Genomic DNA, 17,688 nt, shown 5'->3' on the forward strand with positions numbered 1-17,688 from the left:
GGTTGCTTCGTGCTGTTCACATTCCTGGGCTGCTCAACCGGGCAGCCGACGAGCTGTCTCGAGCTGCGCTCCCGGGAGAATGGCGACTCCATCCCCAGACGGTCCAGCTGGTTTGGAAACGTTTCGGAGCTGCTTAGGTAGACCTGTTTGCTTCTCCAGAAACCTCTCAGAATCAGAATCAGAATCAGAATTGGCTTTATTCGCCAGGTGTGCAAACACACGAGGAATTTGTTGTGGTTTTTTAAGGTGCTCCTGGTACATACATAGTCTCCGTTCCCTCCTTCAGGGAACGAGGGTTACCATACGTAACCGAGACGTTTCCTCAAATGTAATATTTTTTCATTTCAAAAGCATTTTCCCCAAAAATCTGTGCAGAGTGTGAAAAGTCCTTTTTACAGTATATTTGCTTTTTTCATAGGTAATTACTATGGCACTCCTAAGCCACCTGCAGAACCCAGTCCAGTGCAGCCTGACCTGGTGGACCAGGTTCTGTTTGACGAGGAGTTCGATGCGGAGGTCCAGCGCAAACGCACCACGTCTGTCAGCAAAATGGATAAAAAGGACAGCGCAGCTCCTGAGGAAGAGGAGGAGGATGAGAGGCCACCCATGGTCAATGGGCTCACAGGTGAGACTGGGAATGTGTGTTCAACAAGATTAAGTGAATTGATATAGGTTCTGAAAGTTTCTGGATTGTAATGTACTGCATATTTGGCCTAGTATACATCGTATGGATGACAATTAAGAAATCAATACTGCACAAATGTAACTCAGTAGAAAATAATTGGATATAAATTTGCAAAGAGGTAATTACTGTTAGCTAAGCTACTAACTATTGTTCAATAGCATGATACTAGATCAATAACTGATACTACTTCATGATACTAGTTCAGTATGTGTTCAACTTCACCCCAGTTGAGTTAATGAAGTGCATGTATTAATATGTTTATATATTAAGATTTTATGCATTTTTATATGTGTAGCTAACTACTTTTTCAAAAGAGTATTTTCAGTGTAGTACTACTTAAATTATGACTAGCTTACAGTTTGGCATGCTAGTTTCAAAGTTTCACTAACCGAGTGATTCACTGTGTTGGCAGCTTGCCTGCTAGGCTTTCATTGTAAGTGTATTACTGTAAATGTGTTTTTAGTTCATTTTTGCAAGCTGAGCGACTTTACTTTCTGTGATAATTGACAGGAGGGCACAGATGCTGTCAATAGAGCTTTAGTTGTTATGGGCAGATTTGATTGTGTTCCCTTGTGAAAGCAATATGAAGAGCTTTACAAGAGGGGGCTCCTTGGATGTGCAGTCAGTTGTATAAAGAGGGTATAGTACTGTAGAGCCCCATGGTGCTAAAGGATGGTGCGATTAGTGTATTGCTTTCCACACATGCTGCTTCCTGTCATGCAGGAAGTCAGTTATCCTCCGTTGATTGCGTCAGGACCAGCTGGTCAGTAAAGCTTGCCCTTAAGAAACTATAATGTAATGGTTTTAAATGCATAGAGCTTAAGTCAACAAAAATGGACAGCAGTTTAAAATCTAATCGGCACTGGTGACTTTGTTTGGGTCCATCTAAAATTGTTGTCCAATTTCATCTCGTGATTTGGTGTTACTTAATTATTTCTTTATTAATTGCACAGTTATTCAGCATCTGTCGGTTCTACTGTGTGCAAAAGTGCAAGCAGAGCACGAGTGGTGGTGTCTGATTTGTAAAACAATGTAATAAACTGATGGTTCTTATTAACGAATCAGTCAGTAAGATTCACAAAAACTCTAGAAGCATACCAGTTTGAATCAGACTCAAAGTGTATCGCTCTGAGGGGTTATTGAATTTAAATGACATATTTTTGTTTGTTTTTACGTTTATTTTTTATTTTTAATCAGTATACACTGTATACATCATTATTACATTAGAAACGTGATTTTGATGCTAGAGCCATGCTTTGAGTTTTTGAGCCTTTATAACCACTGAAGGGCTGCAGGAGTCATATAGACTATTGAAGCTGTTTCAGAAACTTGAGCAGTAGTTGAGCTAGTAGGCCAAATGCACAATCAGTTGGAGTTTTTTTTCAGTGATTATCCAGTGGCATAAATAGATCATATTGAGCTTAGAATGAATGAGCTTATGGCTGGTATCACCAAGTAATGAGCATGTTAAACAGGCTGCTGTTTGCTGTGAGGCATAAAAGTGTCTCTGCACACCACAGAATAACTGCTGTGCCGGTCTGACTGTGTACCATCCCCTGCACTCTGTCTTCTACCTTCTCATTAAAAAGATACCTCAGGCTTATTATTAGTCTGTTACAGTCATTTTGGTTCTACATTAATGACTACATTTGTGCCAACCCACTGCCACCCTAATGTACACTCTTGCCACCACCCACCTAGGGCTTGGTTAATGTCACTGTAGCTGTATAGAATTTTTTTTAAAAGCTCTACTAGTGTTTCTTAAGTGTAACTGAATGATAGAACATGGCACTTAAAGTACTAAAGTCATGAGTTTGATTCCCAAGGCAGGGGACACATCCATTGTCCCCATCCACTTTTGCCAGATTAAACTGACATGATACACTAGGTTAAGTTGAGGTGACACTACTGTTCAGAGTTTGGGGGCAGATTTTTAAAAATAAATTAATATTTTCATTCAGCAAGCATGCAGTGAATTTATTAAAAGTGACAGTAAAGACTTTTACTGTGCATTGTTACAAAAAAAATCCAAATAAATGCTGTTCTTTTGAACTTTCTATTCATCAAAGAATACTGAAAAAAGTATCATGGTTTTCACAAAAATATCAAGCAACACAACTGTTTTCAACTATATTATATTAAGAAATGTTTCTTAAGCACCGGATCAGCATATTATTGATTGATTTCTGGAGGATCTTGTGACACTGAAGACTGAAGTAATGACTCCTGAAAAGGTAACTTTGCTATTAGAATTAATAAATACATTAAAATAAATTAAAGTCTATTAAACACAAATTAAATAAATTAAAAATTGCAATAATATTTCACAGTATTTCTGTTTTGCTGTAGTTTAATACAATAAATACATTTTTGGTGAGAATAAGAGGCTTCTTTCAAAAACATTTAAAAATCATACCAGCCCAAAACTTTTCAACTGTAGTGTGTGTGTGTGTATAAATATATAAATTTTGAATTAAATTTTGTGATTTCATTGGAACGGAGGGCAGCCATGCATAGCCCAGCCCTCATATCACTCCAGCATACTGAAAATCCACAATATTGCCTGAGAAATAGCCACAATAAATAAGATCAGTATTAAAAATGCATGACTTTTTTGAGATTTCTAGCTCTTGATTTTAACTCGCTTCATGGAACAGTATTTTTTTTTTGCTTAAGTCTGGGTTTTTGGGAAGACTTCTGGGGAGCTCAGTTGGTGTTGAGCTACATCGTGCTGAAAGTAGGTAGGATTTACTGATGCTCCCTGCACAGCAAGTTTTCTTTCCCATAAATCAATGGGATATGGAACAGTGAACACCTTCAGATTATTCACATGCAGCGATAGTGAACTTGGGGAAGAAACTGCCAAAAAAATATTATATTCACAGCACGTTAACCCACTGCAGTTAGCACTACTGTTCTGTTTGTGTTAGCATGATTGATCACCATGGGAACTGATATCCTATCCCGCAATATCTGGCTTCCTTTTGCTATTCACCCCTTCAGAATAGATAGCTTTTAAACAAGTTTTCTCCAGACAGACTTTTACTTAGGATTAATGCGAAAAGAGTTTATTTGGGCTTTAAGTTTTAAATTCAAGTCAGTGGAAATCTATGTAACACAAACCTCACAAAAACCTCAATAAACATGAGCTGTTTTTCAGAGGGTCACTGGAGAAAATCCGAATTTTTTTCACCAATCGGTCCAAAAGAGGTTTCTGGATGCACTGAGGGAGGCTTTGTTGGCCGTGTTCATCTTCAGTTGGACAAGATGCCTCACAGCTGTCCTCCATTATGATTGGATAGAGCTTTGTAAACCCTCTGGCACAACTGTAAGGACAAGATGCAAATGGCAACAGTATCTAGCTGAAGATGATTTTGCAACCCAGAAGTGTGTTTGTGGTTTTTTATTGATTAAATTTGCATTACTAAAATGGCTAGTCTTGTTTTTGCAGTAAGCCTCGTGGGTTATAATGTTTGTGTTTACTTGCTTATGGCCAGTTGTGATGGATACAGCTCAGACTACTTGATGTACACTCGTTATAGTCTCTCACTAAAATAACTGTGTGGAAAGGCCCCGTTGTAAGGCCAGAATGGCTGTTTTTCCATAGTCTCCATGTGGAAGCAAACCTTCACCATTAGGTTTCACCACAGCACAACATCTCGTCCTACTTTCAACACTCAATCTGCAACGCATTGTGTTCATCCGTTCCCATTATGCTATTTTCTGTGAACACACAAGTATGATTTCTTTTTAAATCCTTTTTTTTAAATAATGTTCACCACATTCTCCCTTCTGTTTATCGTCGAGTTCAGCTTCTTTCTCCATTCGGCCACAAGCACAAAAGGCTTCTTATGATATTTGCTTTTGAATGGTGGAGCTTAGGTTTCTGCCTGTGTCATGAATGGTGCCGCCATGGTTACAGCAAAGGAACAACAAGTGCTGATTCATCTGCCACACATGCTGGCGTCCCAGCGGCAGGCTAGAATCATTCCGATGAACGGACTTCAATCATGACTATGTCAGCAAGATCATATCAAGCCTTTTAATGACAACATATACTTTTTCCATCACCTCACTTCTTCTACACATGTACTGTACAACCAGTATATCTACACGCAAAACCATACATTAACACAGGCATGTTTTCCTCTGCCCCGATGTCCCGGCCATATTGATAACAATATATACACTGCTGTTCAAAAGTTTGGGATCAGTAAGACTTGTAATGTTTTTTAAAGAAGTCACTTATGCTCATCAAGGCTGCATTTATTTGATCAAAAATACAGAAAAAAAACAGTAATCTTGCAAAATGTTATTACAATATAAAATAATGGTTTCTATTTTAATATCCTTTAAAATATAATTTATTTCTGTGATGCAAAGCTGAATTTACCATTACTCCAATATAAAGTGTCACATGATCCTTAAGAAATCATTCTAAAATGCTGATTTATTATATTCTATTCTATTCTATTTTCCATCAAAGAATCCTGAAAAAAAGTATCACAGGTTCCAAAAAAATATTAAGCAGCACAACTGTTTCAACACTGATAATAAATCAGCATATTAGAATGATTTCTGAAGGATCACGTGACACTGAAGACTGGAGTAATGATGCTGAAAATTCAGCTTTGCATCACAGGAATAAATTAGATTTTAATGTATATTAAAATAGAAACCATTATTTTATATTGTAATAACATTTTGCAAGATTACTGTTTTTTTTCTGTATTTTTGATCAAATAAATGCAGCCTTGATGAGCATAAGAAACTCCTTTAAAAAAACATTAAAAATTGCTCTGATCCCAAACTTTTGATGGGTAGTGTATATCTCACCAAGGCTTTCATTTGATCAAAAATATATTCAAACAGAAAAAATTATTACATTAGTTTTTTTTTTGTTTTGTTTTTTTCAATTTTATTTCTGTTATTCCTGAGTTTTCAGTGTCACATGATCCTTCATATATCATTCTAATATGATGATTTGGTGCTCAAGAAATATTTCTTCTTATCAATGATGAAAACAGTTGTGCTGCGTAATATTTTTGTGGAAACCATAATACTTTTTTACAGGATTCTTTGATGAATAGAAAGATCAAAAGAACAGCATTTATTTGAAATCTAATTTTTTTTTCCCAATTAATAAATGTATTTTTGATCAATTTAATGCATCCTTGCTGAATAAAATTAATTACTTACTTAATTACTATTTAAAAAAAAAACACTTACTGACCCCAAACTTTTGAACGGTGGTTTATATATAAAATTATATTTATATATACATATACAAATTTTATATATTCATTTTATCAAGTGATGTTTCCAGGGAATCAACCCCGTGACACCGTTTTATCATAAGAGTCCTGGCTACAAGAACACATGCGCTCTACAGTAAACAAAAAGACGATTGGCTCTTTTAACTGAAGGATGGAACTTTTGAGTGTTACATTTTGACCCTCTTATACTATCTCTGCCTGTGCTCTGATGTGCAAGCAGACTGCCTGTCTCATACGCACAGAGACAAACAGACGCACATTTGTGTATGTGACGCATATCAGCTTCACGGAAGCGTTGTCCGGCTCTGGCCCTGCCCGAGAGGCGGCTCTCCGAACATCAGTACTGGCATGCAAATCCAGTGGCTCTTGTTGTCTGCTTCCTTTCTCTCTCTCTTTTTCTCTCTCTCTGTTTTTCTCCGTCTCTTGAGAAGGTTGGAAAGTTTGTTCTGCAGTGTTAGAGAGAGTTAAAGTATGTATTACTCCCCAATCCTGTGTGTTTTCCCCACCTCTTTCTCAGAGTCTCACTGGCTTTTTGCTCTTTCCACTCACAGAACACAAGGAGGGACCGGAGTGGAGGAAAGCTGTGCCCAGCTACACACAGTCCAGTAGCAGAATGGACTTCCGCAACTGGAACATGCTGCCTCGTGATGAGAGCCAGGAGCCTCTGCCCAAGAACTGGGAGATGGCCTATACGGAGACCGGCATGGTCTACTTTATAGAGTAAGTCCTGATTGCCAAGTAGGACATTTACTTGGATCAACGGTCCTATCAGATTTTAGGGTTTGGGATTCGGACTATGTTTATTTGACAGAAATGTTGTTCCGGGAATTGGCTAGTTAAATGTGTTTAAAACATTTTTTTTCAGTTATTTCATTTTACTTCTGCAAGTGATAAATAAGTAGAAATAAGCCAAATCTGTTCTTTTGTGCTCCTTGAATGCAGTGCCAATTAAATACTGGTCTTCTTATGTGGGCAGCTAAATGGGTAGAAAACTGTAAACACATGTCATTTAGAAATGGGCCACTGAATGGAAGATGGTTTTTGATGTCAGTGCAATTTGTGTCAATTTTGTGTACCAGGTAAAAAAAAAAAACAGTTTGTTTTTTTTTTTCCCAAAAGAAAAATTTAATCAGGTAAAAGTCCAGTACAAAAATATATTGACCGAAGTTCACTTATACAATTCGAAAATATTTTCTATGATAATTGGAAAGATATATAAAAAAAAAATAAACCGCAAGATGTGAAGGTAGTTTGTTTGAACTTTCTGTTCATAAAAATTCCGGAAAAAAGTAGCACAGTTTCTTGAGCATCAAATCAGCAAATAGAATCATTTCTGAAGGATCATGTGACACTGAAGACTGGAATAATGACTGCTGAAATTTCAGTTTTGCATAACAGGAATAAATTGCATTTTGTGTATATATATATATTAAAATAGAAAAACGTTATTTTATATTGTAATAACATTTCACAATATTAGTGTAATTTTAATCAAATAAATACAGCCTTGGTGAGCATGAGACTTTTCAAACATAAAAAAATTGACCAACCCCAAACTGCAAGTACCAACCACAACACTGCAAATATGTTTTTAAATTCGATAGTTCTATAAGCATACAGATGTGTAGGTTGAATACAATACGATCCCACTGCATCCGCAATGTTAGCATTGTCAGCCGCATCACCATTCTTGGCCTCACGAGACAGTATTTCATACTGTATAGACGGGAAGTTTATGGACCATGCAGAAGCTGTGCTGTATAACAAAGAACACAGAATGATTTGTGGGTCCATCTTTTTAGATTTTGCCTATGATTTACTGTAACCAAGCCCAGATATAGACAACAGCTCTCCAGCTAAAGGCTCGCTCAGTAAACAGGAACTCGGGAACTTGAAGCAGCTCTTCTCTCGTGTGCTGACTCCGAGGCAAGCTTACATTTTTGCCAGCCTCTTCCATTCAGTATCCATTACCTGTGCCTGTGTTCGCAGCTCTTAACCAAGCATCTCTGCTGTCCACACAGAGGAAGAGAGAGCCAGCGAATCAATACTTTATTCTCTGAACAATGCAAACAATCGGCTAAATGGAGCCTTCCCAGCGGGCCTTGCTTCCACACGCGTGTCTGTCTGCATGAGTCTCGGAGGACGAGCTGCACCTTGTCGTGAATATTTCAGATTTCAAACACATTTGCTTTTGGAGTAGACTCCTCACTCCTACCCAACAGAGACCGCTAAAGTGGTTTTTGAAAAGGTCTTGCTGATGTTTTAATGTGATGAGTGGCATATTTTTCTCGCAACCTTTTTGGCTCCATCAGTAAGGTCCAAGTGTCCCTGCTTTTAAAACCCATATTATGGTATTGTCATTTATATAATTATGCTATTCTATTCTATTAGATTCAATTCGATTAGATTAGATTATTAAAACATTTTCTTCAAATTAAAAAATAGAAATTATATATTGTCCTACTTAATTTTAAGGTCCAATTCTCACTATTAACTAACTATTAATAAACTCAATAAACTTAATAAATGCAATAAACTCATATGTTGCTGCTTATTAATAGATAGTAAGGTAGTTGTTAAGTTTAGGTATGGTGCAGGATTAAGGGATCTAAAATATGGTCATGCAGAATAAGGCATTAATATGTGCTTTATAAGTACTAAAAAAAACAGCCAGTATACTAGTAATATGCTTGCTAGTTAATATATATAAAGACAAAACAACACTGTTCATTACAAAGTTTTTTCACAGGTTTTGCCAAATATTAGAAGACATTCAAAAGTTATTTTTCTTTAAATTCACTCACATTGATATGCTAATAAGGTTTAATAAGAATTTATAATAAAAATGCAGAATTGTCTCAGAATTGTTTTACCTTTAATTATGGGAAAAAAAAGTAGTTTAATTTTCATTTTAATATTTAATATTTTTAATATTTTAAGTCACAACAAAAATTTATAATTGGGTGAAAAACAGACTTGAAGCACATATATTTTGAGTGTCTACAAATGTGATTTGCATTTATAAGACCCACATTAAATACTTTTAATTATTAAATTCTTTTGTTTGTTTGTTTTAAGTATGATTATTTATTTTTATCATTTGACAATTTGACAAATATATTTTAACAGGTTTTAAAAAGACAAAATCACAATCTTTCATTGTACCTCCAAGTGTACACATGGTTGGAAATCACTGTTTTGAAAATATCAAACATCTGAAAAACATCTTGCAATCTGGTGTTAGCAATCGTTGAGCAGCTTTATTGATTGATTGTGTGCTTTTCACATTGTTCCTGTGAGCTATAGTCATATTTCTGTTGTTACACTGTTAAGCTACATATGTGTTCCAGTGTAATGGAGGTCCATGCTCAGAAAGGCTTTCAGGTGTTTGTTTAATAATGCTTCTTTCCCTCTCTCTGTAGTCATAATACCAAGACCACGACCTGGCTCGATCCACGACTGGCAAAGAAAGCCAAGCCTCCTGAAAAATGTGAGGATGGAGGTGAGACCGAGTTTGTTCATGAAACACACATAAGAGTAAACAGACCCTAGCTGAGCTGTGAGACCTTAGCCTCTCTCTCTCTCCGGCCCGCCTGACTAATGGCTCACAGGAGACATGCTGAGAGCCATATCACACAAGCAATCCCAGCACCACTTTTTGCAATGGGCACGTATGTCCATGTCAGGATGGTGTCTCCCCACACCTCTCACATCACAGGGAAAGATAACAAGTCATTTTCTGTACAGCTTACTAATACCTGCACCCCTTGCATTTCCTCACCGCTCAGCCTTCTAATCTCCTCTCTGCCCAAACATGCGTGTAAATCCAACCAGACTTCTTGACCTACCTGGTATTTGGCTTCTCAGAAATTCACCGTCAGAACATCAGACCCCCTGGTGTCAAGCACATGGGTGATTTGCATCTGTTCTAGCTGTTTCTGATATGCCTGTCTGATTCTCCGCAGAGCTTCCATATGGCTGGGAGAGGATTGAGGACCCGCAGTATGGGACTTATTATGTAGAGTGAGTATGTTCATATCATTTATGGTCTAGTGAGAATGATGGATGGCACATTTTTATCCACAGCATCTTGGTTTTTGCTATACATTTAAGTTTTCCGTTGCTCACTTGGCTTCGTCTTTTACTTTTTTTTCTGTTTAGTTTCTTGTTAAATCCAGTTTTTCAGAGTAAAACAACAATACAAGCATAAAGGGATTTTAACCCTCATTCTCAACCAAAGGGATCATAAACCCATTACAGAAGTAATGAAAGTAATGCAACTTATATGAGTTGTTTGATTTATGTAAATGACTGCAGAATGCCAAGTCACTCTATAAAGCATCATGTTCAGTATGAAGTAAGATTGTAATACTTGGGATTGTGAGAGTCAAAAACTCTTAGACCACAGTGAATATATATTTATTTAAACTTAAAATTGTGAAATTAATCAAATTTACGGTTGAAAAAAAAAATTGACATGTTTTGCTGAATACAAAGACATTTAGAAATGAATGTTTATTATACTATATTATATTTGTTCTTAATCAAATAGTAATAATGTAAATATTATAGTACTATTATAGATAAATAAAGGGCAGGACAGCCGACTCGAGGGCTTTCGGAAACGGATACAGGATTTGATTTTAATGGCATTTATTTTATGTAAGGTTATGTAGTCCCTGCTGTGCCAGGATATTCATGCAAGGAGGTCAACAAAACATTGTTTTATTTTTGATTTAAATATGGCTTGGCACAAGTCCCTCATTATTCACTGCCTGAATTATCAAAAAGGGGAACTTCAGCAGTCAGTTGAGAGCACTCGGTCTCTCGCTCATTGTGGATTGGGTAGATAAGTCTCAGCATGAGTCACACACAGCAAAAGCAAAAACAGTACCTTTCTTCTACAAATACACAGCACGCCGACTGGTTTTTTGAGGGATCCGTGGCTGTTAAAAGCCTTCCTGAGGTGCAGTCACGACCGGCAGGTACAACAGTTAAAGCGAAGTAACACAATGCAGACGAGCAGCTTTTTTCACTTTATGTGAACCTGTAGGGTGGGAGGGGCTGTGTGTTAGGATAAAACAACACACTCCAGCACTGAGCCTGAACCTCTACAGAGGACACGCATGTGCTGTGAAGCTTGTGTCTCTGGAAAGGCTTGCCAAGGTAATATTGATTCATTTCGGCAACTAACAAACAAGAAAACAAATGTGGTTGTAGAGGAGAGTGTGCGTGTAGCAATTACAGATGGGTTTGAAATATGGATGCTCTGTGGTACTTTTAATCAAAGATGTTTTTGCAATGCTTTTTGATTATTTCAGAAGGTCATGAAAAGATTCAATTCTTCATCAATGTTTTTGTCTTATTTTCCAGTAAAAGCATCCTCATTAAAACAAGATCAATTCTAAAGTCAGCAGACCCTATTGACTTTCTTAATGTACTCTCCTAGTTTTATTGCAAACTATTAATCTCTGCATGCTTTTTCCAAAAGAAAAAATGTTTGTCTTTATAATTTGTCTTCATAATATTTAATCAAAATGTAGTAACTTTCTCTAAAACAGCTTTTATTTCCTCTGATGTCATTTAGGGTACACAGACTACTGGATAATGTTAGCAAATAACTAAATAGCTATTTTAAGCATTGTTTTCACAAACTCAGTTTGTACATTCTATTGGTAACGCCCTCTTATCACCATCCAATTAATTCTCATTGAAAAAAAAAGGTCCTGTTGAAAGTTTTTTTGTTGAATATCCTGTTTTATTTGAATATGTCACATTGTGAAAATAAGAACATTTAACATTAACTTAAATATGTTTTGAGAAGAAGAATATATCCTTAATTAAATGTATTTAAATTTAAGGTAAGAAAAATATACTTTAAGAAATATTCTCTGAAAAGTATTCTCTAAGTCTTAATAATATCTTAAACATTTTCGCTTCTCAGGTAAGTTTATCTTATTTTAAGGATTTTTATATTAAAATCATACTAAAATACTGATTATGTATAAAATACTTTCAAATACTTTTAAAATAGTTTTACAATGTTTAGTTAAAGACTTTGAATCCTGTCTTCTCAGAACTGTGTAGTTGAAAGGGTTGCATGCTTTCAGAGTCAAACCAGTTCATGTCATTTTTCCAAGTTTCTGTCTCAGTATGTTGTTTATTTTTCTGTTCATTCACCAAATGTCTGTGGTAAAGGAAAAAGTGACTGCCTGGTTAGCAGACGACAAACAGGAAGAGACGCATGCGCGCAGTTCCTTACCTTTTGGCTCTGATACGGTTTCGTCCTTTACAAAGACTGTTTGCATAAACAGATGAGCATCACTAATGTACTCTACTCTCAGTGTTTGTGCAAGCATGTGTGTGTCATTGTATCTGCCCTCTCCAGTCCTTTGCACTGACTGTCTCACTCTTTCCTTCAGCCACATCAATCAGAAGACTCAGTTTGTGAATCCAGTGCAGGAAGCCAAGAAGAAACTCAGCCAGGACGCATCTCCAACCAGTCAGCCAATAGCAGCAGCCGCAGGAGCAGTACCAATGCCCATAAGTAAATCTTTACATTTTTTCTGCTTTATTCCCCATTTCTTACTACCTCAGTTTTTGTTTTATTTATTTTTTACTACTTTAATCTATTCTAAAGCATTTTCAAATCCTTTAATCAGCAGCCCTTACTCAGGTCTTCAGTGTCACATGATCTGTCAGAAATCATTCTAATATATTGGTTTGATGCTCAAGAAACATTTCTTATTATCAATAATGTTAAGAAATGTTGTGCTGCTTAATATTTTTGTGGAAACTGTGATATTTTTTAGGATTCTCTGATGAATAGAAAGTTCAAAAGAACAGCTTTTGTTTGAAATAGATTTTTTTTGTAACAATGTAAATGTCTTTACTGTCACTTTTTATCAGTTTAATGCATCCTTTAAAAAAAACAAGCTTAAACCAGCCTGAGGTGTTAAACTGCTTTTAACTAGTCCAAGCTGGCTTATAGTTGGTCGGCTATCTGTTCTCCATGCCTGACCAGGGTATACGTACATATCAAAACAGTCCAACCTAACCACCTTAGGCTGATTTTTTTTTCAGCAATGGTGATAGGAAACAGTTCAGTGAGAATGAGATCAGGAAGTGACAAGAGCCACATGCAAACTGTTTCCTATTGCATTGTCACAAAATATTTCTGTCCTCACTGAAAGTGAAGCAACAACATACCGGCTAACCAGAACATTTTTGTTTAGTATAAAGATGGTGGAGTGGGATTTTGCACCAATGAGATTTCAGAGATGCAGTGCCAGCCATAGAAACCAAGCCAATTGTCAGAATATCTTGTCAAGGTTCTGATTTGTTAGGACAAAAACTCGGTTTACCTGCCACACCTGGTTAGGACATGGTTTAAGTGAGAAGTGAGCTCATAAAGTAAGAGATGCATGAGCTGCTCAGGTGTTAGTTTAAGTAAAGGCAGATCATTTCCATCAGATAAACATAATCAACATCTGTGGTTAATATGATCTCAGATCATCCCAGAGGCTTAGAGCTCCTTTCGTCAAATGCAGCAATTCTGTCAGCTAGTGTGTGTGTTTTACCATCTGTGTGTGTATTTATGTGTGACCATGTACTTGTTCAGTTATGCTCATCTGTGCCAGCTTTTGTATATTTATGCACACGTCCCACTTTGTTGCTGGTGTTTCACTATTTAACATTACACATCCTTGTTCCGTCTTCTAATGTGACACTAAGCAATAGCTCTGTCTTTTTCACTTTCATTTTTTCTCTCAGCTTTTTTCTTGCTTGCAGTGGTGTTTGCTTACGTCTCAGGTTTCAAAGCACGAGTTTACACCTGGTGTACATATACATGTTCTGTGTCCCAATTTGCATACTGTGTGTCCTAAATAGGATGCAAGATCAGAGTACATTGAAAAGCTAAATAATTAATTTATGCTAAAGGTAAAACACAATTTATGCTATGGTATTAAAATGTTATTGTAAATTGTCCAAAGCTGTACCATTTTTGTCATTTCATATTTTTTGTGTCTTTATTAGTAACCATTAGTGATGATGCTGCTTTATCATCCACTGCCTGGCCCACTAGTCTGCAGTTCTATCCTGTTAAATAATTGCATTGAATGAACATATGACTGGGATCAGTTTCAAGATGTTTAAGGTTAAACCAAACTTAGACCATTTGTTTGGACTCCCTGAGTGTCACTGTCTCCTGTGTGTTCCTGTGTCCTTGATTTTGTCCTCCTATCCCCTCTGGAAGGCTGGCAGTGGATGTCTGTTCTGTCTCATTAGTGAAAGCACACGCAGCCCCCCTACGCTATGCTCTGTTAGCTGGCCAAGACACTTTAATGAGTAGATGGTGATGCCTAGCTGAGAACAGGACAGGGACGAGTGCACAAAAATATAATGCAGTCATGCAGTGTTTTCAGAGCATAATCAGAAATTATAGCCATAACTTTACAATTCTACCAACAATTATAATAGTAATGACAAAATTCATGCATTTTATTTGTTTTATTCATTTACACAATTATAAAACAATTTTAGCTCTTGCTGCTTGTGCCTTCAGGTCATTTTCTACAACACAGACACACATGCATGTATACAGCGCTCATACTACACCTTTAATTACACTCCGACATTTCATAATCTGCTCGCCCTAAGGGACACAGTGGCCCTTAATGTATGAGAAGTGTGATAAAGTAAATATAAACATTAAACCTCGCCCTTTTCCCAGAATTCCCTCACCAGCTGAATGTGAAAACATCAGTACGGGAGGATAGAGAGGGATGAATCTAATATGCAAGGATGGGTTTGTGTGTACCTGTGTCCAACAGCCAATTCACACACACTTGTGGCTCACAGTTCAAATATGTGCCATGGTTATTATAATCAACATAATCCGTTTCATAGGGCCAGTCCAACTCATCAATGTGGCTGTTATGCAAATCCAATTCCCACCACACATGGTGAGATATCCATCCCTGCTCTCCTAATGAGATTGATGTGGCCTCATCTGATGCTGCTGGCACTCTCAAATGAGACAGGAAAAAAATAAAACCGCTGGGTAAGAAATGACCGCTGTTTAGAGCTGATTCAGAGTCAGTGTTGAGCACCTTCATCTTAAAGGGATAGTTCACCCAAAATGTCAATGGGCAATGTCTTTAAGAAAACTAAAAACAAAGGCTCAAGACTGCTCAAACACCAATGATTGTTTTCAGACACTCAAGCCATGTGTAAAAAAGAAAATGCACTTAGATTATGCAGAGTTAAGAAACACTGAAAATGCAGCCATCATTTTCGCTGTATTGTTATTCATCAAATTCATCAAACAGGTGAAACTGTAAAGTGCTACTTGCGGTCTCTGTTGTTTCATAACCCTGTGTGATTATCTGATGTAAGTGCTCAGTGCTGTTACGCTTCACATAACTTGTTGAGCAGCATGAAACTGTCTCTTTTATTTAATGGATACTTTCTACACATCATTTTCACAGTCCTCCAGGGGTTTTTGTAATATCCAGTAATTGTAGAATAGAATTTGGAAATGTGCAATATTACCCTCAAGAATTGGAAAGCATCATCACTGGTTAAGTAGAGTATGATACCATAAACTATTGTGCATTATTTCAATGGTTTTTGTTAGTTATTCTTTTATAAACTACCATTCAAAAGTTTGGGGTCAGTAAGTTTTTTTGTTTGTTTGATTTGTTTTGAAAGAAATTAATACTTTTATAAAGCAAGGATGCATTAAATTGATCAAAAGTGACAGTAAAGACATGTATAATGTTACAAAATATTTTTAATTAAACATAAGTGCTGTTATTTTGAACTTTGTTTAGCGACTTTCTGTCCCCCTGTTCCAGTTGTTTTCAACACTGATAATAATAAGAAGAAATGTTTCTTGAGAAGCTAATCAGCATATCACAATTATTTCTGAAGGATCATGTGACAGTGAAGAATGGACTAATTGCTACCGAAAATTCAGCATTGGCATCACATGAATAAAATATATTCAAATAGAAAACAGCTATTTTAAATTGTAATAATATTTCACAATATTACTATTTTACTGTATTTTTGATTGATATAAGCCTAAGACACTTCTTATGTTATTGTACATCTCACTTTATACATGGTAAGATACATATTTTATCATTTACATTAAAAGTATACACTCAAATCTCCCTATAAAATGCCTGTGATTGTTGACATGATAAAATGACCTTCCAAGAATAAGCAGTAATATAATTTAATATAATGCATGATGCTATCTGTCATAAAAATGACCACAAAATAATCATCAGTGTAGCTTAAATTCCTTCTCGTTTTGTAGTATTCTTAAAAAGCATGTTTATGGCAGTGTTTAAAGTTTATTTATAGTAGTTCATCTTGGAGTGGTCACCATGGCAACATAATTTATACACTTGACAAATTTGCATGTGCTCACTGACCCCACAAATTGGTTTAAGAAAAAAAGGGATGATTATCAGCTCATCCGAGGACATTTTATCAGATGAAAACATCACCAAATGTTGCTTGAGCATTTTCCTAGTGGTTGTTAATTAGGAGTTCTTAACCAGAACACTCTTATGAATGTGCTGCTGTGAGGGTAAATATTTTAGGAGTAATTGAGAAGAGTGTAATGAATGGACTGCGATAATTAATTGAAGTGTATGTGGATATATACAGAACAATCCCACTATCATTCACTCATTTAGTAATGTATCCTTCACTCTTTTTATTGCTCTCTCTGTTGCATTATTCAATATGAATGACTAATGGAATCCAGACCTCCCTTCTTTCCTCTAGTTTTACTCTGCGCAGCCTGTTTTCGTGATGATTTCAATACAGTAAGAAGCACTGCAGGAACAGTTCAGATTAAAGAAAAATTCTTGTTTTTTATGGGATATTGCTGTGTTTAATATAAATGATTTATGTGTCTCTTCTCTGATGGCGTGTTTACCTGCGCGAGGACAGGACATCCTGTCACTCATATGAGATCACAGCGATAGCAAAAGACAAGGATCCAATCAATTCCCCATGGACCGAATTAAAGGGTTAGTTCACCCAAAAATGAAAATTAGGCTGTGTTTTACTCACCCCAGAGCCATCCTAGGTGTATATGACTTTCTTCTTTCAGACGAATCCAGTCGGAGTTAGATTAAAAATTGTCCTGGCTATTCCAAGCTTTATCATTGCAGTCAGCGGGTGTTGCAGTGCTTCAGTCCAAAAGAAGTGAAATAAAATCGCCCATCCATAAAAAAAAGTGTCTCACACGGCTCAGGGGGGTGAACAAAGACCTCCTGTAGCGAATCGATGTGTTTTTGTAAAAAAAAATATGCATATTCAAAACGTAATAATCACTTTAATGTAACTTGCGCTCACTGTTGTAAACCGAAGCATTTCTGGGGGAATGACGTATGGAGGTCGGCTTTGCGCATGCGCCACTCAGAAGTGACGAACGCGGAAGTGCAGCGGAGAGATCAAAACAAAACAGCGGTCACTAATTAGAAGTACAAAACGAGGATTTGTAAAGAAGAATGTCGGAGGATTTCGATATAAGCCAAGAGGAGACTGGTTTTCCTTTGCTAAAGTAAGGAAACTTTGCTTCCTTTGCTCCTTTAAACAAACGTTGGCTTTCACGAGACTCACCGGCGCATGCGCAAGGCTGACCTCATACGTCATCCGCCCGGAGCTGCTTCCATGTACAACTGTTGGCGCAAGCTAGAT

At 36.7% G+C, this 17,688-nt stretch overlaps 1 protein-coding gene across 1 annotated transcript in view; it reads left to right on the top strand.

Annotated features, from left to right (window-relative positions):
- Window positions 1-17,688, top strand: part of LOC107695739 (membrane-associated guanylate kinase, WW and PDZ domain-containing protein 3-like) — a 94,777-nt gene that overhangs the window by 47,254 nt on the left and 29,835 nt on the right. Inside the window, exons 5-9 of the mRNA XM_016495763.1 lie at window positions 419-625; window positions 6,513-6,681; window positions 9,384-9,463; window positions 9,927-9,984; window positions 12,384-12,508. Of these exons, the coding sequence (XP_016351249.1) occupies window positions 419-625; window positions 6,513-6,681; window positions 9,384-9,463; window positions 9,927-9,984; window positions 12,384-12,508 (639 nt within the window). The remainder of the gene's footprint in view (window positions 1-418; window positions 626-6,512; window positions 6,682-9,383; window positions 9,464-9,926; window positions 9,985-12,383; window positions 12,509-17,688) is intronic.

Source organism: Sinocyclocheilus anshuiensis, unplaced genomic scaffold, assembly GCF_001515605.1.
Source record: "Sinocyclocheilus anshuiensis isolate Anshui unplaced genomic scaffold, SAMN03320099.WGS_v1.1 scaffold234, whole genome shotgun sequence".
NCBI lineage: Eukaryota > Metazoa > Chordata > Actinopteri > Cypriniformes > Cyprinidae > Sinocyclocheilus > Sinocyclocheilus anshuiensis.